This window comes from Xenopus tropicalis, chromosome 5 (genome assembly GCF_000004195.4).
Source record: "Xenopus tropicalis strain Nigerian chromosome 5, UCB_Xtro_10.0, whole genome shotgun sequence".
In the NCBI taxonomy this organism is placed as follows: domain Eukaryota; kingdom Metazoa; phylum Chordata; class Amphibia; order Anura; family Pipidae; genus Xenopus; species Xenopus tropicalis.
In genome coordinates, this window is record NC_030681.2 from 99,758,289 (window position 1) to 99,775,163 (window position 16,875).

General features: G+C 39.8%; 1 protein-coding gene across 3 annotated transcripts in view; it reads right to left on the reverse strand.

The window, feature by feature from the left end:
- fam131a (family with sequence similarity 131 member A) overlaps positions 1–16,474 on the reverse strand; it is a 31,045-nt gene extending 14,571 nt beyond the window's left edge. The window contains exons 1-2 of one of the 3 annotated variants that reach the window (XM_002935145.5): positions 15,934–16,474; positions 2,767–2,921 (exon numbers count right to left, since the gene is read on the reverse strand). In XM_002935145.5, coding sequence (XP_002935191.1) covers positions 2,767–2,921; positions 15,934–15,967 — 189 coding nt within the window. In that variant the 5' untranslated portion in view covers positions 15,968–16,474. Of the gene's footprint in view, positions 1–2,766; positions 2,922–15,897 lie in introns of all 3 variants that reach the window. The other 2 variants (XM_031902586.1, XM_004914403.4) reach the window with 2 other exon arrangements.
- Between the last annotated feature and the right edge of the window lie 401 nt (positions 16,475–16,875).

Sequence of the window (16,875 nt, forward strand, 5' to 3'; positions counted from 1 at the left end):
CATTATTCAATTTATCTACATACACACACAGCAATCATATTGCTTAATTGGAACACCATAGGGTTGATTCACTAAAGTGCGATAAGCGTTATTGCATACTTTTTTGCGTTAAAATTGACGCGAAAAAAACACGCAATTCGCTTAAGTATTATCGAATGCGTTAAGTCGCATAACGTGTGCGTTAATTAGCGCGCAACCGCATTGCGTTAATTAGTGCGCAGAAATAATACTAAGGCATGATTCACAAACACTTAGACGCGCTAAATATTGCATTAGTCTGTGCGAAAATTAACACCTACTTGAGCCAGGCGGTAATTATAGAAAAGTACAGTTCATGAGCTTTTGGCAACACAATATGGACTTTGCAGTGGGATTTATTCAAGTCTGTGTTGGCCCTAGAGTAATGAAGCTTCCAGTTTGCAGGGAAATGGTCATTTTACAAAAAAGTCGTTATACGAACGTAATGCTGTGTATGGCTAATATGGCGTGCACGCGATAAGTAGTGCACGTGCATTAATTAGCGTGAGCGACAAGTAGCGTGCTGCGTTAATTAACGCGCGTTACGCCGAATACCGCACGAAAATAGTCTTCGCGACTTAAATAACACAAACAGCATTGCATCTAAATTAATGCAAATATACTTTTAGTGAACAAACACATTTTTCTAAAGAAAAAATGTTTTTTTCTGATAATCACAGTTTTTGAAATGTGACTTTCCCAGTAAAGTAACTGTTTTTGTATTTGACACTTTCCTCCACCCTTTATTTAGATTAATAGAAACCTTACATGTAGATGTTTGCTGCATAAGATATTTAAAATCTCCTGGGTCTTGTTTGCACAGGTTCCCACACTCTAAGGCTGGTCCCCTAAAAGGTGCCAAAAATAACAGATGGGCAGAGGTACTGAGCCTAAATGCCAGTATTCAGTGTTCCGTTTGGGGTGAATGTTTCATTTGCTTTCCAAAGTATTCCTGGGAGCCCACTGTGAATGTCAATGGAAAATATATCTCATATGAAATAAACTTGGCCATGCTCAGGAACATATGCCAAATGTATACACAGTGCCATACCAGGCCAGTGAGGGTGTTTATGCAGTGAGAGGGCCATTCTGTGAATGCATGTTGTGCTGGATAAAGGGGTTTTGCACATTCTAGCTAAACTACAAAAAGGTTATTATACTGGATAATGGGATCTTCTAGTGCAGAGAGTGCAGTGGAGAAAAAAAAACATCCTAAAAACAATAAAAAGAATAAAAGACTACCTAGACAGTAAAAATCTTCTGGATTAACAAGAATAAGTTCCTCATGAGAAAGTCATTAAATAAATCAAGTGTCGGAACCTAATCTTATGTTTAGTAGAATAAAAATGATCAATTAGATGTTTTAACATTATTATTCCCGTCCTGTATTTTAACTTAATCTACCTAAATACATTTAGCTACCTGTATAACTGTTGTGACACAGATCATATTTTAAACCAACCGCACAAAAACTGTAGCTTTTAGAGTGTTCATTTGCTCAGGCTACTATGGGAAGCCTAGGAGGATAAGGGAGCAAGGTTGACCCTGCAAATAGCATTTCATGATTTTTGTCCATCATGCATTTTCAGGGCCCTACTGGCACTGACTGTTTAATAAGATGAAGAAAAGAGTAGGGGAGGGTGGAATCGGAAGAAGCTACTTCTCCTCATCCTGCAGTATATATCCTATGAGTTCTCCGAATCACCACAGGAAGATTGGTTGAAGAGTCAGAGTAACTTCAAGTAAAAAACAGGATTTATGTTGTATGCTATATGGGGCATATTAATTTGGAAGAATGTTGAAATTGGCAATGAAATACCTTGTACAGCTATACCTAGTAATGAAAGTTCCCTTCGGGGTAGCCTGTGGACAAACTAATAAGGCCACTTACATGCTCCTGGCTATGCCCCATTATTCAGAGGTACCACCACCTCTTTCCAATCCATTCCAAACCTTTTCTATTTCTTGATAAAGAATGTTTATCTTTGCACTTTGCAGATTATACTTTGTAAATGAGGTCTATAATTTTACCGGTTCAGGGTAACTTCGTACACAATAAATACAAAACCCTTTATTTTTGTTGTTATTGGTCCTACAAAGCACTACTTTGCCACAACCTTCACACACTTATTGGACTGATAAAAGTATTAGGAGATGAAAATATAATTTAACTGCAGTATTGAACACATTTCAGATAGGCATTGTATGTATTTATTGTCCCTAAAATGGCAGTTTAAGATCTTGCATAATTTGAAAGCCTGTAATGTGAAATTATCTATATTTGCATGTATTGAAGAACATGCTAGTATTCAACACATTACTACTTTTGTAGCCTTAATAGCTGAAGTCCATCTTATGATCTTTATATCCTAATGTAAAAAAAACCCTGTGGATCACATTGTATAGCGATTATGTTGTGATCAAGGTGGGTTTGCTTAGAAATCCCAAGATGATATAACTGATTGATCACTTTTGAGACCAATTATGTTTTTTCTAACTTGTTTTACAAGCATAAATCACAGTGTGCTGGACTTGTCCCGAGTCCCTTGCAAGCAGAATATTCAAAGCAAAAAAAAAAGATTTATTGCGGTGATGCAATAAAGTTGCAAACTTTGCACTAGGTCTATTAACCCATAGTAACCTATCAGATGTTTATTTTTAAACATGTGACTAGCAAGTTCTACCTCCTGACTGGCAGCTATGGGTATTTAGACCTGGTGCTAACTTTGCACCATTTTATTACATTACCATGTCATAGTGAGGGAAGGTACGTGTCACCTCCAGGAACTCCTGGCTGTCCGTGGGGACCCGCAGATTAAACCTTCGAACAAAGGATGACCTTTTCTGATGGAAAAGTGCAGCAGTACACCTTCCCTCACTCCACTCCACACGTAGAGCTTCCACTGTGGGGAGATGCAGGAATTACTGAGAACATGTGGAGATAATAACAATCCAAAGTCAGGTAGAAAGAATTACTAGCATGATGGAAAAGAGCAAATCCCTGGATAGGCTGAGATAGTTTGTGCAGTGACACAAGCAACAATAAACCTGATGTGTGGGCCAGTTTGGTAAGGTGCTACAGGCCTGTATGTCATTTATATTGATATGAAGTAAGAAAATAATTTATGAATATTATATATTATATATATTTATGAGGAGGCTGAAGTACAAGAAGTGTTTGATTTTGTGCAGCACAGCATGCTTTTCCCATAATTCCATGTTTTATTGGCATTTCCCAGAATGAATGCCCCCTGCAGTAATGAGATTGCACTTGGAGTGGGCTGTAATCAAGGCTCAAAGTGAAAGGGCTTCAGCACAGTCAGTTCAGAATAGCCCCTGCCTCCATGCATAGCTATAGAGCACTGTGTCCACTTACACACAACTATAACATTCAAAACCAGCTTCTAGTAGATGTGCAACATGCTGACCCTTGATAACCAAGCCCCAATGTCTGTTAGAAGTACAAGCAGTTGCAGGGGAAAAGCTTATGAGTACAAAGTATGAAAATAATGCAAATATTATCAAAATAGGTAATTATTATAGAGTATTTATAAAGAGGTACCCAATAACATCCATCTTGGCATTACCAGCACACATTCCAAAAGGGATTACAGAGAACAGAGATTAGGGGTTATATTCATTAAGGTGTGTAAAATAATAAAATAATAACAACATTCATATACTGGACACAATTAAATCAGTGTAATGATATACAGTAAAAGTAAATGTGTAGCTGAGTGTAATATTCTTGTATAAAAAGCATGCTAACAAATAGAGTATCGCCACTTTTTACACAGCATTTACACAACTTTCCATGCTAGGAATTCTCTGTCATTTTCATTTGTTACAATGGGTCCCAATGGATCCCAATGCATCCCAATGGATTATGCCAAGCTTAAGGTATGTAAACTAATGGAGTAATTTTCAGCATTGGTCTGGTGTTAAATACATGACCTTTATAAATATGCAATAATATCTAGCTCTTTGTAATGCATGAAACTGGCATACAAAAACTGGCATTAATGTGTAAGAACTACAACAGTTTTAGAAATATGCCAACTATTTTACACACTGTTTAGCCTTGCCTTTCAACTTGCCATATAAGTGAGCACCATCATATACCACTGAAAATCATTCTGACCCATTTCAACAAAAATTGAAATGATCATTATGACACATCTTGCCATCATATTCTTCGGTGAAGCTCAAATGCAAAAGCAAAGACTTAGGACTAAAAGAAACCTTAGTTGCACATTTTTTAAGTATTCGGGAAAGGATACATAATAAATGAGTTATTAGGGTTGCTTTTTATCCAAGAGTGCGGCCATCACCTCTGTACTTGACATTTCTGCTTGATAACAGGCTGACAGCTCTATGGGGAATTTCATTGCTCTGGGCTACACACTGCACTGTACTAGTGAACATAAGTCATCCATTTTCCTCAGGGATCCATATATTATTTAAGCACAGCTCAAATTAAATTATTTACAGAAAAGGGATTTAAGTTAAAACTAAAATGGAGGCAGGACATTTAAACTTTTTCCTCCATTCTCAGCACATAACCTGACAACTGTCAAATAAATACACTTTCCCAGTGAACGACATAAGCCATGCTCTGATCTACAAGCCCAAATTGTTCATATTGTTATGTTATACAATTAGTAATTACTTGCCAAGAAATTTACAGTGTTTTAAGCAGCCCTTTCCCAACTTGGTTGATTTGCTGAGCTTGTAAATTGAGGGCTATTCTTGTAGGTGGCACCACTGGCATTGAATGAGACTACGCCATATACATAGGGTGCACAGCCACAGTGCACTTGCTAGAGGGAAGAGGTCACTCCAACTAACAGCTGCGTCAAAGCTGGCTAATGGCTGTAAAAAGCATTACGAATGCAGTTATGCATTATTTGCTTTATGTATTCACATGCAGCTGCAATGCAGACAGGGAGCTGTACTTACTGCCGGTCAATGGCAGCTTTATAGTACAAAAGCAGACATATTCAGGTCCACCTTCGCTCCGCTGCTTGTTTCTGCTCTGTGTGCCCTCAGCTTTAGGGATAAACTATAATTTTTGGTCGAGTTATCAACCCTCCACAAAATATTTGTCAAAACGCCAAATAAAACTCTAACTTGCATATTGCTGCATTCATGCCCCCTTTTCATTTTACAAGATCCAGCCGAACTTTGGACTTACATTACAGCATGCTCAGCCTTTAATGTGCTTACAATCCAGCAAGGAGTCTTTACCATTCATGTGTCATTTTCAAGAAACAATTACTTGTGCGTTTGTTACTTTCAATTTAATAAAAGGTTTAAAGGAAGGTTGAAGGTAAAAAAGAGGCAAGGGTTTTAGGAAGCCTGTATATTGAATTAGCCCTCGAAATTAACCTTTCCTGTGTCACAGTTTTCATAATCTATGAAATTTTGCAACTGATCTTTTCTTGTGTGCTATGTCTTTCTACTCTGCATCTATCCAAAATGAAGCCCAAAATGCTATATGGTCCCTAGGGTCAGTGACCCCAGCAATTACATAATAGATTGTTTCAAAGGCCAGATATATATTATTATATTTGTTGTGCATTGCTTTATTTAGGCTTTTCTCTGAAATCTGACATTCAAGCACATCATTGGATACTAGGGTCAGTCAGTAATTCAAAATCAAGCACAAACTGTACTAAATATATAAGTCAATACAATAAACATAGGTAGTAATATGGTTTATTTGCCATTTAAGACAATTATTTTTAATATGGACCCATCAGAATAATTTTGAATAAAGGGATTATGTCATGATTTTTATGGTATACTTTTTATTTATAAATTAAACTGTTTACATAGCAAATAATTCTGCCATTTAAAATTTTATTCTTGAACCAACAATTTTTTTTTTTTTTTGCAATATTGGTGTGTAGGCGCCATTCCAGTGCATTGTGCCTGAGTCTGAGCTTTCAGAAAGAGCCAGCACTACACATCAGAATTGCTTTCAGATAGTTAGGGCTCAATGACCCTACAACCATGCAGCAGTTTGGTAATCACAACTGAGCCCTCCCAGTGAGTCAGACTGGGATGAGTGACCCAAGCAACCAGGAAACATTTCACATGCTTATAGTTTAAAAATATAAAAAAATATACAATACCAACTGAAAAGAGCGTAATAATAGTGTAGTTAAAAGAAAAAGAGCTAACAATTTTTTAATACTGTTGGGCTTTTTTTTTAATAAAAACTTTACTCTCGTATGGCAGAGCTATACTGACTCCTTTGCTCAGTTAAACGATGGGGGAAATGAAGTGGCAGAACCAGGCACACAGCTGGTATTGGCCACAACACCTGTTCCTGAATCCTGTTAGGGACACTCACTGCTCACCTGTAAACTAATGCCAGTTCTGTGGAAGACACATTGTCAGGACAAATGCTTAGCTTCTTCACTCAGTGAGCATCTGTCTGCAATGATAGTGTCAGAACATGTGCTGAGACACAGATATGAGAGCAAATGAAAAAGAACTAACTGACTTGTCCCTATTTACAGAAAATGCAGGCAGAAAATACATTGGTGGGAACATTAAGTAGCATGTGTGTAACCAGAAAAGCAAAGCCTAGCACTACGTTACGTGTGTGAATTAACATTTCCTTGTATATTTACAATTTCTATGTATTCTGGAGTATGTACATACAAGCAGACAGCTTCGAGGGAATATTACATACATTAGTTTTGGTTAAACATTAGTAAGTAAAGAAAAGAATGAATTTAGCCTTGTAACGTAATATAAATAATGAATACACATCTTTTATCAATCTGTTCTCTTTCAGCAAAGGGTTTTAAAAATGTACATCCCGGTTATTAAAAATTCAGGAGGTAAGAAAATGTAGGAAAGCTACATACGTGATTGCAGTTTTCCTCTTTGATATTCCTAATAATACCAGTTCCGAGGAAATACCTCAAGCACAAATAAGACAATAAATAATGGCTGCTATAGAGCTTAGTGTCTCTTGAAAAATACAAAATGTTAACCCAAGGGACAAAATGCAGAGGGAATAAATAGCCTTCACTGTGACATGGGAAAGTATGACACTGATAGAGTGATAGCTACAACATGGACTGCTGTAGCTCCAGGCAGTTTACAACCACAAGGGCTGAATGAATAACTACAATGTACATTGAATACAAAATGCTGACTTTTTTCCTTTTCATGTTGGATTTTCTGCAGTTTTTTTCCCTTTAGGACAAGGTTTAGGTTCTCTTTTAAATTACTCAAGGGAGCTCAGTGGTGTAAATGAAATATTACTATAGTTATAGTTAGTGAGAATAAAGTACAAAGAACAGCAATTTGTAATTATATGGGTTGTTTTTAATTTGTTTGCAAAAATCATGTATGTCAGGACACTGTACCATTCCAGGAGGGAATTTCAGTATTTGTATAGCCATGAAGATTTCCCTTGTTATGGCAGAAATCTCAGTTCTTCTGGGTTTCTTTTTTGGAAATACCAGCATTTAATTGAGTAGGAGTGTCATAGAAGGTCGGTTTTTACTAGTTTTTCCCTTACATTTCTGCACTATATTCATGCTCTCTTGCAAAATTATTATTACAAATGTAAGCACTGTTCCTTCGTCAAGAACTAATTCGATCTGATTACAATCCAGTCTGCAGACTTTTATAGGAGGTTCACTTCTGTCTGGTAGAACCTGACAGTGTTTTAGCCATAGAACAGATTTTGACTTTACACAGTGGTGGTGTCAGCCCAACAGCTAAACTATACGGGAGCCACCCCAAAGCCAAGAAAGATGCAATAGGCAGAAAAAGCCAAAGGATAAGAGGTACAGCACATCACAAAAATGAGAAAGGACCCTGACATCTATGACCCTAAGATCAGAGATAATGTGAAACAGGCTTAACCAAGCAACAGTGTACCAGGACCTGATACTGTAAAACATAAAACTGAGAACATTAATAGGATATTTATTCTTGGTGGAGTCTGTTCCTTAAGTGACCCTCAAACTACTGGGATTCTGGTATGTGCCATCCCATAATTTGCTCTTCAAACTAGCAACAAAATGATAGACATTTATGACAATTACTAATTAGTGTTTTACATCTTGCAGCCCTGGGGTCCTGCAGCATGGAGTTTGCATGTTCTCCCCATGTTTGGGTGGGTTCCCTCTGACTGCTCCAGTTTAATTACATACTCCAAAAGTCATTAATCATTTCCAGTATAATTCAGGAATGTGTAATATATGGTGTAATTTAAAATGCTGCAATAAATATAACATTTATTTTATGTCAGTTTTTGAACTTTTTTATACAATTAATTTTTAACACATTACCATGAATCACTCATCGAATGCACTACCCAAAATTACTGCACAATTACCGAACCAGTACATGATAATTATTTGTACTAATCAGCAGAACTGCTGATTATTCCCTGTTTGGTAAGGCTTCTGCCTATTCTACCAAATTCCCATTATGCCACTCACTCCCCTGTAGCACCATATTTGTACACTTATACAGCATTTGGTGATTTGCTAAAGTGCTATGTGAGCCACAAAAGGAGATAATTAATTTTTGACTGATCTCCTGTTATACTGATTGGAGAACCACAAGTGTAGTTTTCCCATCTATTTTTAGGAATTATAGTCGCTACATAATGTATCTGTATAAAGTGATTTAAGCTGTTTTTCTTTTCCCATACAGGGCTTCAGGCTTTAGTGGATTCTACAAGACTCTAGTTGCATTAAACATTGATACACTGCAGTAACTGCAGTATTTTTGTCACAATAATAAAGTTCTCCCCTCCAAGTGATCATTACATGTTTAATTAAAAGCTCACAATGGAACTGATGCCTGAACCCTTGGAATTATTACTTACAATTAATGCATAACCACAATGCACACTAGTATACCATTACCTAGAGCACTTCCTAATAACATTATATGCACAACTTGACACTACCTACAACACTGCTTGATGTCACCTATGGTACACTCACGTACATACTGTAAGATTGGGTTAGACTATCTATTGCTATGTCTGATAATACTGCACATTCACCTACAGCAGTGCTGCCCAAATGGTGGCCCATGGCCCCCACTGTGTGGCCCCCCCCACCTGTCTGGTTGCTTTGATGGCTTACCATTGTGTAAGCCTTAAATGGTATCATTACTGAGATTAACTGCCCCCCCTGCATGGTTCACACCTCAGATTCAGGCTGTAATGTGTTCACACCTGCAATCCCCTGTATTGTTCACACCTGTAAGACCATGTGTTGTTCACCATGTGAGTTCCTGCGTTGTTCTACGCTGCCTGTGTGTGCCATACTCTGTTTGCCTTTTGCTCCCTGTGTGTACCATACTCTGCCTGGGTGTGCTGCTCTGCTTGCCCTACCTTTCTACCTTGCTAGTGTGTGCCAAATTTTGTTTGCCCTACCTTTCTAGTGTGTACCATGTTCTGGCTGCCTGTGTGTGCGCTTTACTGTGCCTGCCCTATGCTGCCTGTGTGTGTCATACTCTGCTTGCCCTTTGCTCTCTGTATGTGCCATACTCTGCTTGCCCTATGCCCCCTGTGAGTGCCATACTCTGCCTGCCCTATGCTGCCTGCGGGAGGTGAACCTTGCAGGGGTTTGTTCTGTGAGTTTGTTAGTATTTGGAATTAGTTGTTAGGGGGTCCCTAAATTATGTAATTATGTGGGGGTTACTGTGCTGCCCACAGAAGAGGAGGAGGCATATGGATTTTAAGGCTATGGCTTAATATGAACTTTTTCACATTTGAGTGATGGGGGATAACATTTCAGTAAGTACCAACCATTTGTCTTTTTTGTGTACTGCCACCAATAATGTGGATATGGTCTTAAAATGTTTGTATTTTGTGGGTGTGTTTATTGTGGGTGTAAAAAAGGCATTGGCCATTATTGTCCCTCCCCACACAGACCAGAAAAATTCTGGCCCTTGGTACCACAGAAGTTGGAAAGCACTGACCTACAGCACTGTCAGAAAAGGCTGCATATCCGCAGCAGCTAAAAAATTTTTTAAGCCTAATGATGTCAACAAGCAGGTGCCGGGCACATAAGGTTTTGTTTGAAAGGGATACTGGCACATTCCAGGTTTTTACAGGAAGGTGCCACTATGCCTATATAAACCATACTGTCAATATGTTTTCTTTTTCAAACTAATGTGCCCCCTATCTCCCACTAAGTCACCGTTTACTGATCTGTGTCACTCTACAACACGGCTTTAAGGAAAGCAGCTTTGTGAGTGACAGTAAGCTTTGAGACAGGGCAATGTTTTGATAGGCCTCATGTCTCCTAGCCCATATCAAGTGACTAGCATGTAGCAGATACTTTTGCAATCAAGAACAAACCTGTAGCAAATTGTGCCCTTGTTTGCCTGGATCATTACAATGCATTTAAAGAAAAAAATAAAAGGATTGGCTCCAAAAACAAGTCATCTATAATAAAAGCTCTCACACTGATAGCACCCTACAAGTAGCCACCTTAACATCCTCTACCATAGCTCCAGCTAAAAATTTCCCAGAAGAAGCAGCAGCAGTGTCAAATTAGATTTCTGCATTACATTACAATGTATGAATAATAAGTCTGATGGCTCATGGAGCAAGTTAGTCGCCCATGATATATCTCTGCTACCGCAGGTGACTAACCGCTCCGAAATGCCTTTCCACCAGCAACAATAGGAGTTGCCAGTGAAAAACCAACTCATTGCAAAAAAAATAACATATGTATATGACAATGGTTTCCTTTCACTATCTACAGTTATGCAACTTTTTAATAAATCTTTCATTGCATTGTTACACTATTTAATACTGTCAGCAAAGCTTATGAGTTCACTGGATGGTAAAAGAGTAGCAAAAAATGTGAAATTCTAGCAACTGATGATAAAAATACAAGATAAAATATCCAGTAGTGTACTATATAAATACGTTCAAGTAATATGTAATAACTTTTGTATGACAATGTACTTGCCACTGTATATTACACTGTAGTGACACGTGATCACAATGAAGGGTAACAATGTGCATAGGAAAAACCTACAGCTCCATTGCTTTCACTAAGCTGCAGTGAAGAGTCCAATAGGTCAGCCACAGGTATGGGTAGATTGTCAGCAGAACAACGAGCAGTATTCAATGTGCAGTATAGAGGGTCTCCGGGTCTTTGATGTAACCAATCTTGCAAGATCAAAATAGTATTAATGCAAAATAATATTTCTACTGATGTCAGGATCAGTCAGGCATACCTCCCAGCTGAGGAGCAGTCCATTCATGCAAGCGACTTTCAAGACAAAAACAAGCAGAACTGAACAGCTTAAGGACACATAAAGGCTGTTAAATTCCTAGAAAAAGCAAATCGGTCTGTACCCTTTTAGGGGTAGCTGCCAGAATTCCAAGGATACATGCTAAATCTGCCTTACAGTGTCCTTAAGTGTTTTTTCTTATTCTTTTAGTAACAGTATTTGTTACATTATAATTTTATTTCTCTTTTTATCACTTTTAATTGTCAGGTATGTATCTTTTTTTATTTACAAAGTGCAACTTGTGCATGCAGCAATGTACATTTGACAATGTACAACATTAACAAGCATTAACAATATGCATTAATAAGTCACAAGTGTATGAGGGCCATTTGTTCCAAGGTACTGCAAATTAGCTAGAAGGAAATGACAAGTATGCTGAGAGGGCTAATTTCACTGATGTGTGGAGCCTTTGCAGCAATGCTATTTTATGAGGGGCTGAGATTTTTCCGATGTTAATTTACATTGCATGCTCCACCATGTGTCCATATGCAAAATATATTCATAAATATTTATAAGTTGGTTTAAAATATATACATGGCTTAAAGTAACCACAAACAGTATTTAAAAAAACATTTCCCTTTAATGCACTGAGATACTCTTCTCACATAGCCTCACCCCTCTTTAGCTTCTTACTTATCATAACTGATTTATTTTTAACTAAATAATAAAAGCAAAGTTTAGGACCCTATTCTTTTCATTAAATATCACTGGTCATTTTTTTTTGGTACCAACCATAACCCACAAAACTTTAACCCACACCTGACCCTGCAAAATGTTGCCATTGTAGGACCTGCACCCAACCTGTACCCACGGCTTCCCTCTCAGTTCGCTACTTCTGCGCACCCCTCTGGTTCTAAGACAGGGAAGCAGTGTAGTCTGACCTGCACCCAGTCCTAACCTTCAATGGTCGCCCAAATTTTAACCTGTACCCAAACCCGCACATCACTACCGCCCAGTGCAGTTCTACTACAATATTATATACATTTTCTTTATGAACCACAGACAATAATTAAAACATTTCTGTCTACAGGGAATACATATAATGTTTAGTGTACTGCATCAAAGCGCCCCCTGGGGAGGGAAGGGGGGGGGGAATTAGCAGGAGTCCTGTGGTAGTGGCAGAGTCAAAGCAGGGGCCCCTTAAACGACTGCAAAAAGGACTGGCATCCAACTAAACAGGCATTTGGATGAATCAGGGGCAGGGGTAGGAGGATTGGGGTGTAGGCAAGTGGGCTTACGGGGGCCCTATGAGTCTTTATGATAATCCAGCACTCTATACATGTAACATGCAGGGTAAACTAGAATACATGATTTCTAGTGGGAACAGAATGTCTCAGCAATGTCTTTAAAATGTACAGCTGGATAAATCTTCAACCAGTTATTCCAGTCACTTAGGGATACTATGCCACAGGAGATTATGATACCACAATCTAACTATTAATGAGACAACAATAATCACAAAGTAAAAAGCACTTTTTTAATGCATAGACTGTATTTCTCCTACTGCAAAGCAGAATATTTCAATCCTTCCTGTTACTCTGTTAATAAACAACTAGAAGCTAAACACAGAACTTCTCAAACCCCCATAAACCAGACGAAAAATGAATTATAGTTGGCTTCTACGAAATAGCATTAGCATGAAATAAATACACAACATTATATTTAAAACAATTACCATCCTTGCCAGCAATTTATCACAACAAAATATTAAAACATAAATAAATAAATAGCAGTATGCAAGTATAGAACATATTATTTATACAGCACAGAGGTTAATTTGCTCCTCATACAACTGCCCTTAGTGTGGCATCCTATACGAAGCCTAAATAAAGGATAACATAAGTTTTAGGTTTAAACATAAACCTCATCCAATAAAAGTTTAGATTTTAAAGCACATTAAGGGCTGTAAGTTTTGCGCCTATGTTTTCCATGTTCACAATCTTGTTTTCTATTTTCACTACCCTATACTGCTTGCACATTATTTGATGCCTACTTCATTGCCAGACACTGGAAGATTAATATTAAATATAGATTAGAGAAACAAGCAACTATGCTCTAAAGAGCTTTCTAAACATGCTATATGTTTTATTAGTTGCTACTATTAGGAGTAATAGGAGCCCAAGCAACTACAGAACCTAACAACCTTTTTAATTCAATTTATGGTCTTTTGCTATAGACATCCAACTATGGATAAAAATATCTGCATAAAGTTATGTATTAGTGAAAGAGAAATATGAATTGCTTTCTCTCACAATGCATTGTATCCACAAACAAAATACTCACTACAAGCAAGGAACTACAGCCACTCTTTCTCCTTTCACCTCGGAAAGAAAGGGCCTGTCACAATGAGGCCCCCAGGGCAGTAACTGGAAAAACCCATAAGGAAAAGCGAGCGACAAAAGATGTAGAGACCCTGTTGCCAGTGCAAAGGCTGCTGTGACTCCAATGACAGAAGACAGGAGAGAGGTGTGTGTGTGTGTGTGGGAGCATGTGTGTGCGCCTCTGGCAGCGTGTCACTGAGTATGTGCTTATGTCACTTTCAGTGTCATTTGTTGTGTGTGTCACTGCATGTTAAAATCAAACTGATCTCAACCTTTCCCCCTACAGAACAATGCAGGGCATTCATTCCACCACTGTCAGAGCAGGGCATTAACCCCACTGTGTTAGAGGCCACATAGCAATAACATTATTCTATGAACACCAGCATCCCATTAGCCCAACCACTGCAATAGCTTGCACAGCATTAACCCATGCATGCCAAATTGCATCACTGCCATACCTTGCAGAGCATCAGCCAGCACCATCCTGTCATGCCTGTTAAGATTACCTCTAACCTTACAATATTCAAATATTCAAACAGTATTTTTAATTGCATTATTGTGTGCAAAAGCCTGCTTATCAGTGTTCAAAATGCTATAATGGCTTTAGATAACTAGTATCCCTTTACCAGTGTCTGTAGAAAATTTACCCAATACTGTTAGTTTTTTTTTTTTTTTTGTCTGTGTGTCAAAATCAGTAGTGCACTAGCCTGACCCCCTTTTAACATCTGCAGAGCACAGAACCTATTGCCACAAAGACTGCAACCTGCTAGGTTGTTAAGATTGCTTATGTATGGTGAAAACTTACATGAATTTTATATCCTCCTACTTATATGAACCCAAAGTTTGTCAGAAAAACAACCCAGATCTTACATAAAGCTGAGAGCATAACTCCCCATCCAACTACTGCAAGCAGCGCATAAAGCCAGGAAGCCATTGACCTGCACAGCATTAAATAAATAAATCCCTGCAGTTCCAGGACCAGAAGAGAATAAAGACAGTCATACCAGAGGCAAAAAAAGCTTTTTCCAAGCCCTGTCATACAGGTATTGTAGTGTGCAAACACTCTGGTCCTACCAGAGTGGGCAGAGACTCACTCACCATGGCATCATCCCATTAATGTTCCAGTCCCATCAGAACAAGGGACGTGCTGTCCCAGTCCCAGCACCATCAGAACCGGTGGAGCCCTTTCTCATACCCATCAGACCCCAGAAAATGCGGCCCACATCCCAAGAGAACCAATGGAGCACTGCTCAGTTATGTTGGAAGCAACTTTCCTCCTGATCCTGTCCAACATAGTTTCTCAAAGTATTTTGACCATGACCACCTATAACACTATACCGATGTACAGATGCCCCAAGATAATAATAATAATGTGAGCAACATTTACAAGTTTTAAGTGCACATGCTCTTTGTTTTGTTTTATCCTATCTTGCGAGATTTGTTTTTTACTTTGGCGTTTATACCTGCGGACAGGGTGTACTTAGAAAGACTTAAGCCACCAATGGAGGGAATTTTATTATATCATCACTTTCCTCTTTAATCTCACAGGGCACCTTGTACCAGAGCCAGAAGAGCATTTTCCTATTCATATAATAGTCAGTAAAGTATTGGTCCACTTGTACTAGAGACAGCAGAGTATCTGTCTCCATTATCAGTGTTTTACCCCCTATTGGTATCAAAGTTGGTAGCACCTGCCCCCAGTCTAGTAAAGATAGTGCAGAAATACCCCAGTGAAATCAAAGACAACAAGGTACAAAGTGAGCAAAGTCTTGTTAGAACCACAATGCTATCCCCCCCCCCCCCCCCAACTTCTACAGCAGCCAGCAGAGCAAGAGTCCAGTCAACAGAGAATTAGCCCATGTCCCCCCACAGCCAGCAGAGCAATCCCCACCCCCCCCCCCCCCAGCCCAGAAGACAGAGCAAAAGTACATACTAGCAAAGCCACCCCCCTATTCATCCATTACCAGCAGAGCATGAGCCCCCAAGTGCCAAAGCCATAACCAAAAGGAGAACCTGTAGAGAGCCAGAGCATTCCATGCACAGCAGTGAGGGGCTGTGGTACCTGAGAGCTGGAGCCGGTGCCTGGGCCACCAGGTGATCAGCGATTGGGGCACATTCACTCTTACAGGTCTGTCTGTCACTGCGTATATACACACAAATACACACACGTACATAATACATGAATAAATACACACACGCACTAGATACACATATAATATCACACACACACATATATTGCAGGCGGGGACACACGTACATAAACGAGTACTCTGCACAAATCTCCTCCTCTCACCGGTCCCGCTGCTCCTGCTCCCGATGCAGCCCATATTAATGGTACCCAGTTCGGATGCACATGATCCCGATTGGCGCAGGTAAGAGGCACAGAGGCGCTGCGGGCCCGGGTGTCGGGGAGGAGGGCAGGCGGGTTGTTGCTGCTGAGGGGACCGGTGAGTATGAGGAGCCCCTCCGTTACTGGGGTGTAGGGGTGCCAGATGGTTACTGTTACTAGGCTATATTCCTGCAGGAGCTGGGGGTGCTGAAAAGTGGGGCGCAGGATCCAAATAACACAGGGAAGCGGCTGCCGCTATTTGGGGGTCGTATGTGTAGGAAGGGGTTGCAGATTATTAGGGGGGTTCTCGGTGCATGAGGCAAATGCAGTGCTAAATAATGAATATGGAGGGGGGGGGACACCAGGGCTAAGTGTTGGGGTTCCGCTCCCTCCTCGCCTTTCGTTCCCCGGAGCTGCAGCTGCTGCTGAGCGGAGAGACCGTGACGTCACCCCCTCCTTCCTGAGCTCCAGCAGCTCCAGCAACACCCTGCTGCCTTATTGTATGGGAGGGAGGGAGGCAGGCAGGCGGGGAGGGAGGGGGAGGAAAGGGGAGAGAGATAGGGAGCTAGTGAGCGGCTAGTGAAGGAGTGATAAGTGACAGGAGAAGTAAGTGGGCGGGGCAGGCAAGGAGAACAGCTGGAAATGGTGGGGAGAAGAGACGGGAATGGGGAAGGTGTTAGCGAGGTAACGCGGCAAACGGGAGGGGCTCTCATACTCACAAAACGCGATTTGCCTCCACAAAATCGATTAACAAACGTAAGCTAGTCTGTTACTCCAGGCAGAACAGTCCGTTCATTTGGCGCTGGACAATGTTCAGGGGTACTGATCTCTAATGTTATACCGTGACTTTAGCTCCCATCATCAGTTTCAGGGCATCAGCCGCACAGCCACAAGTCTCAGATCCTC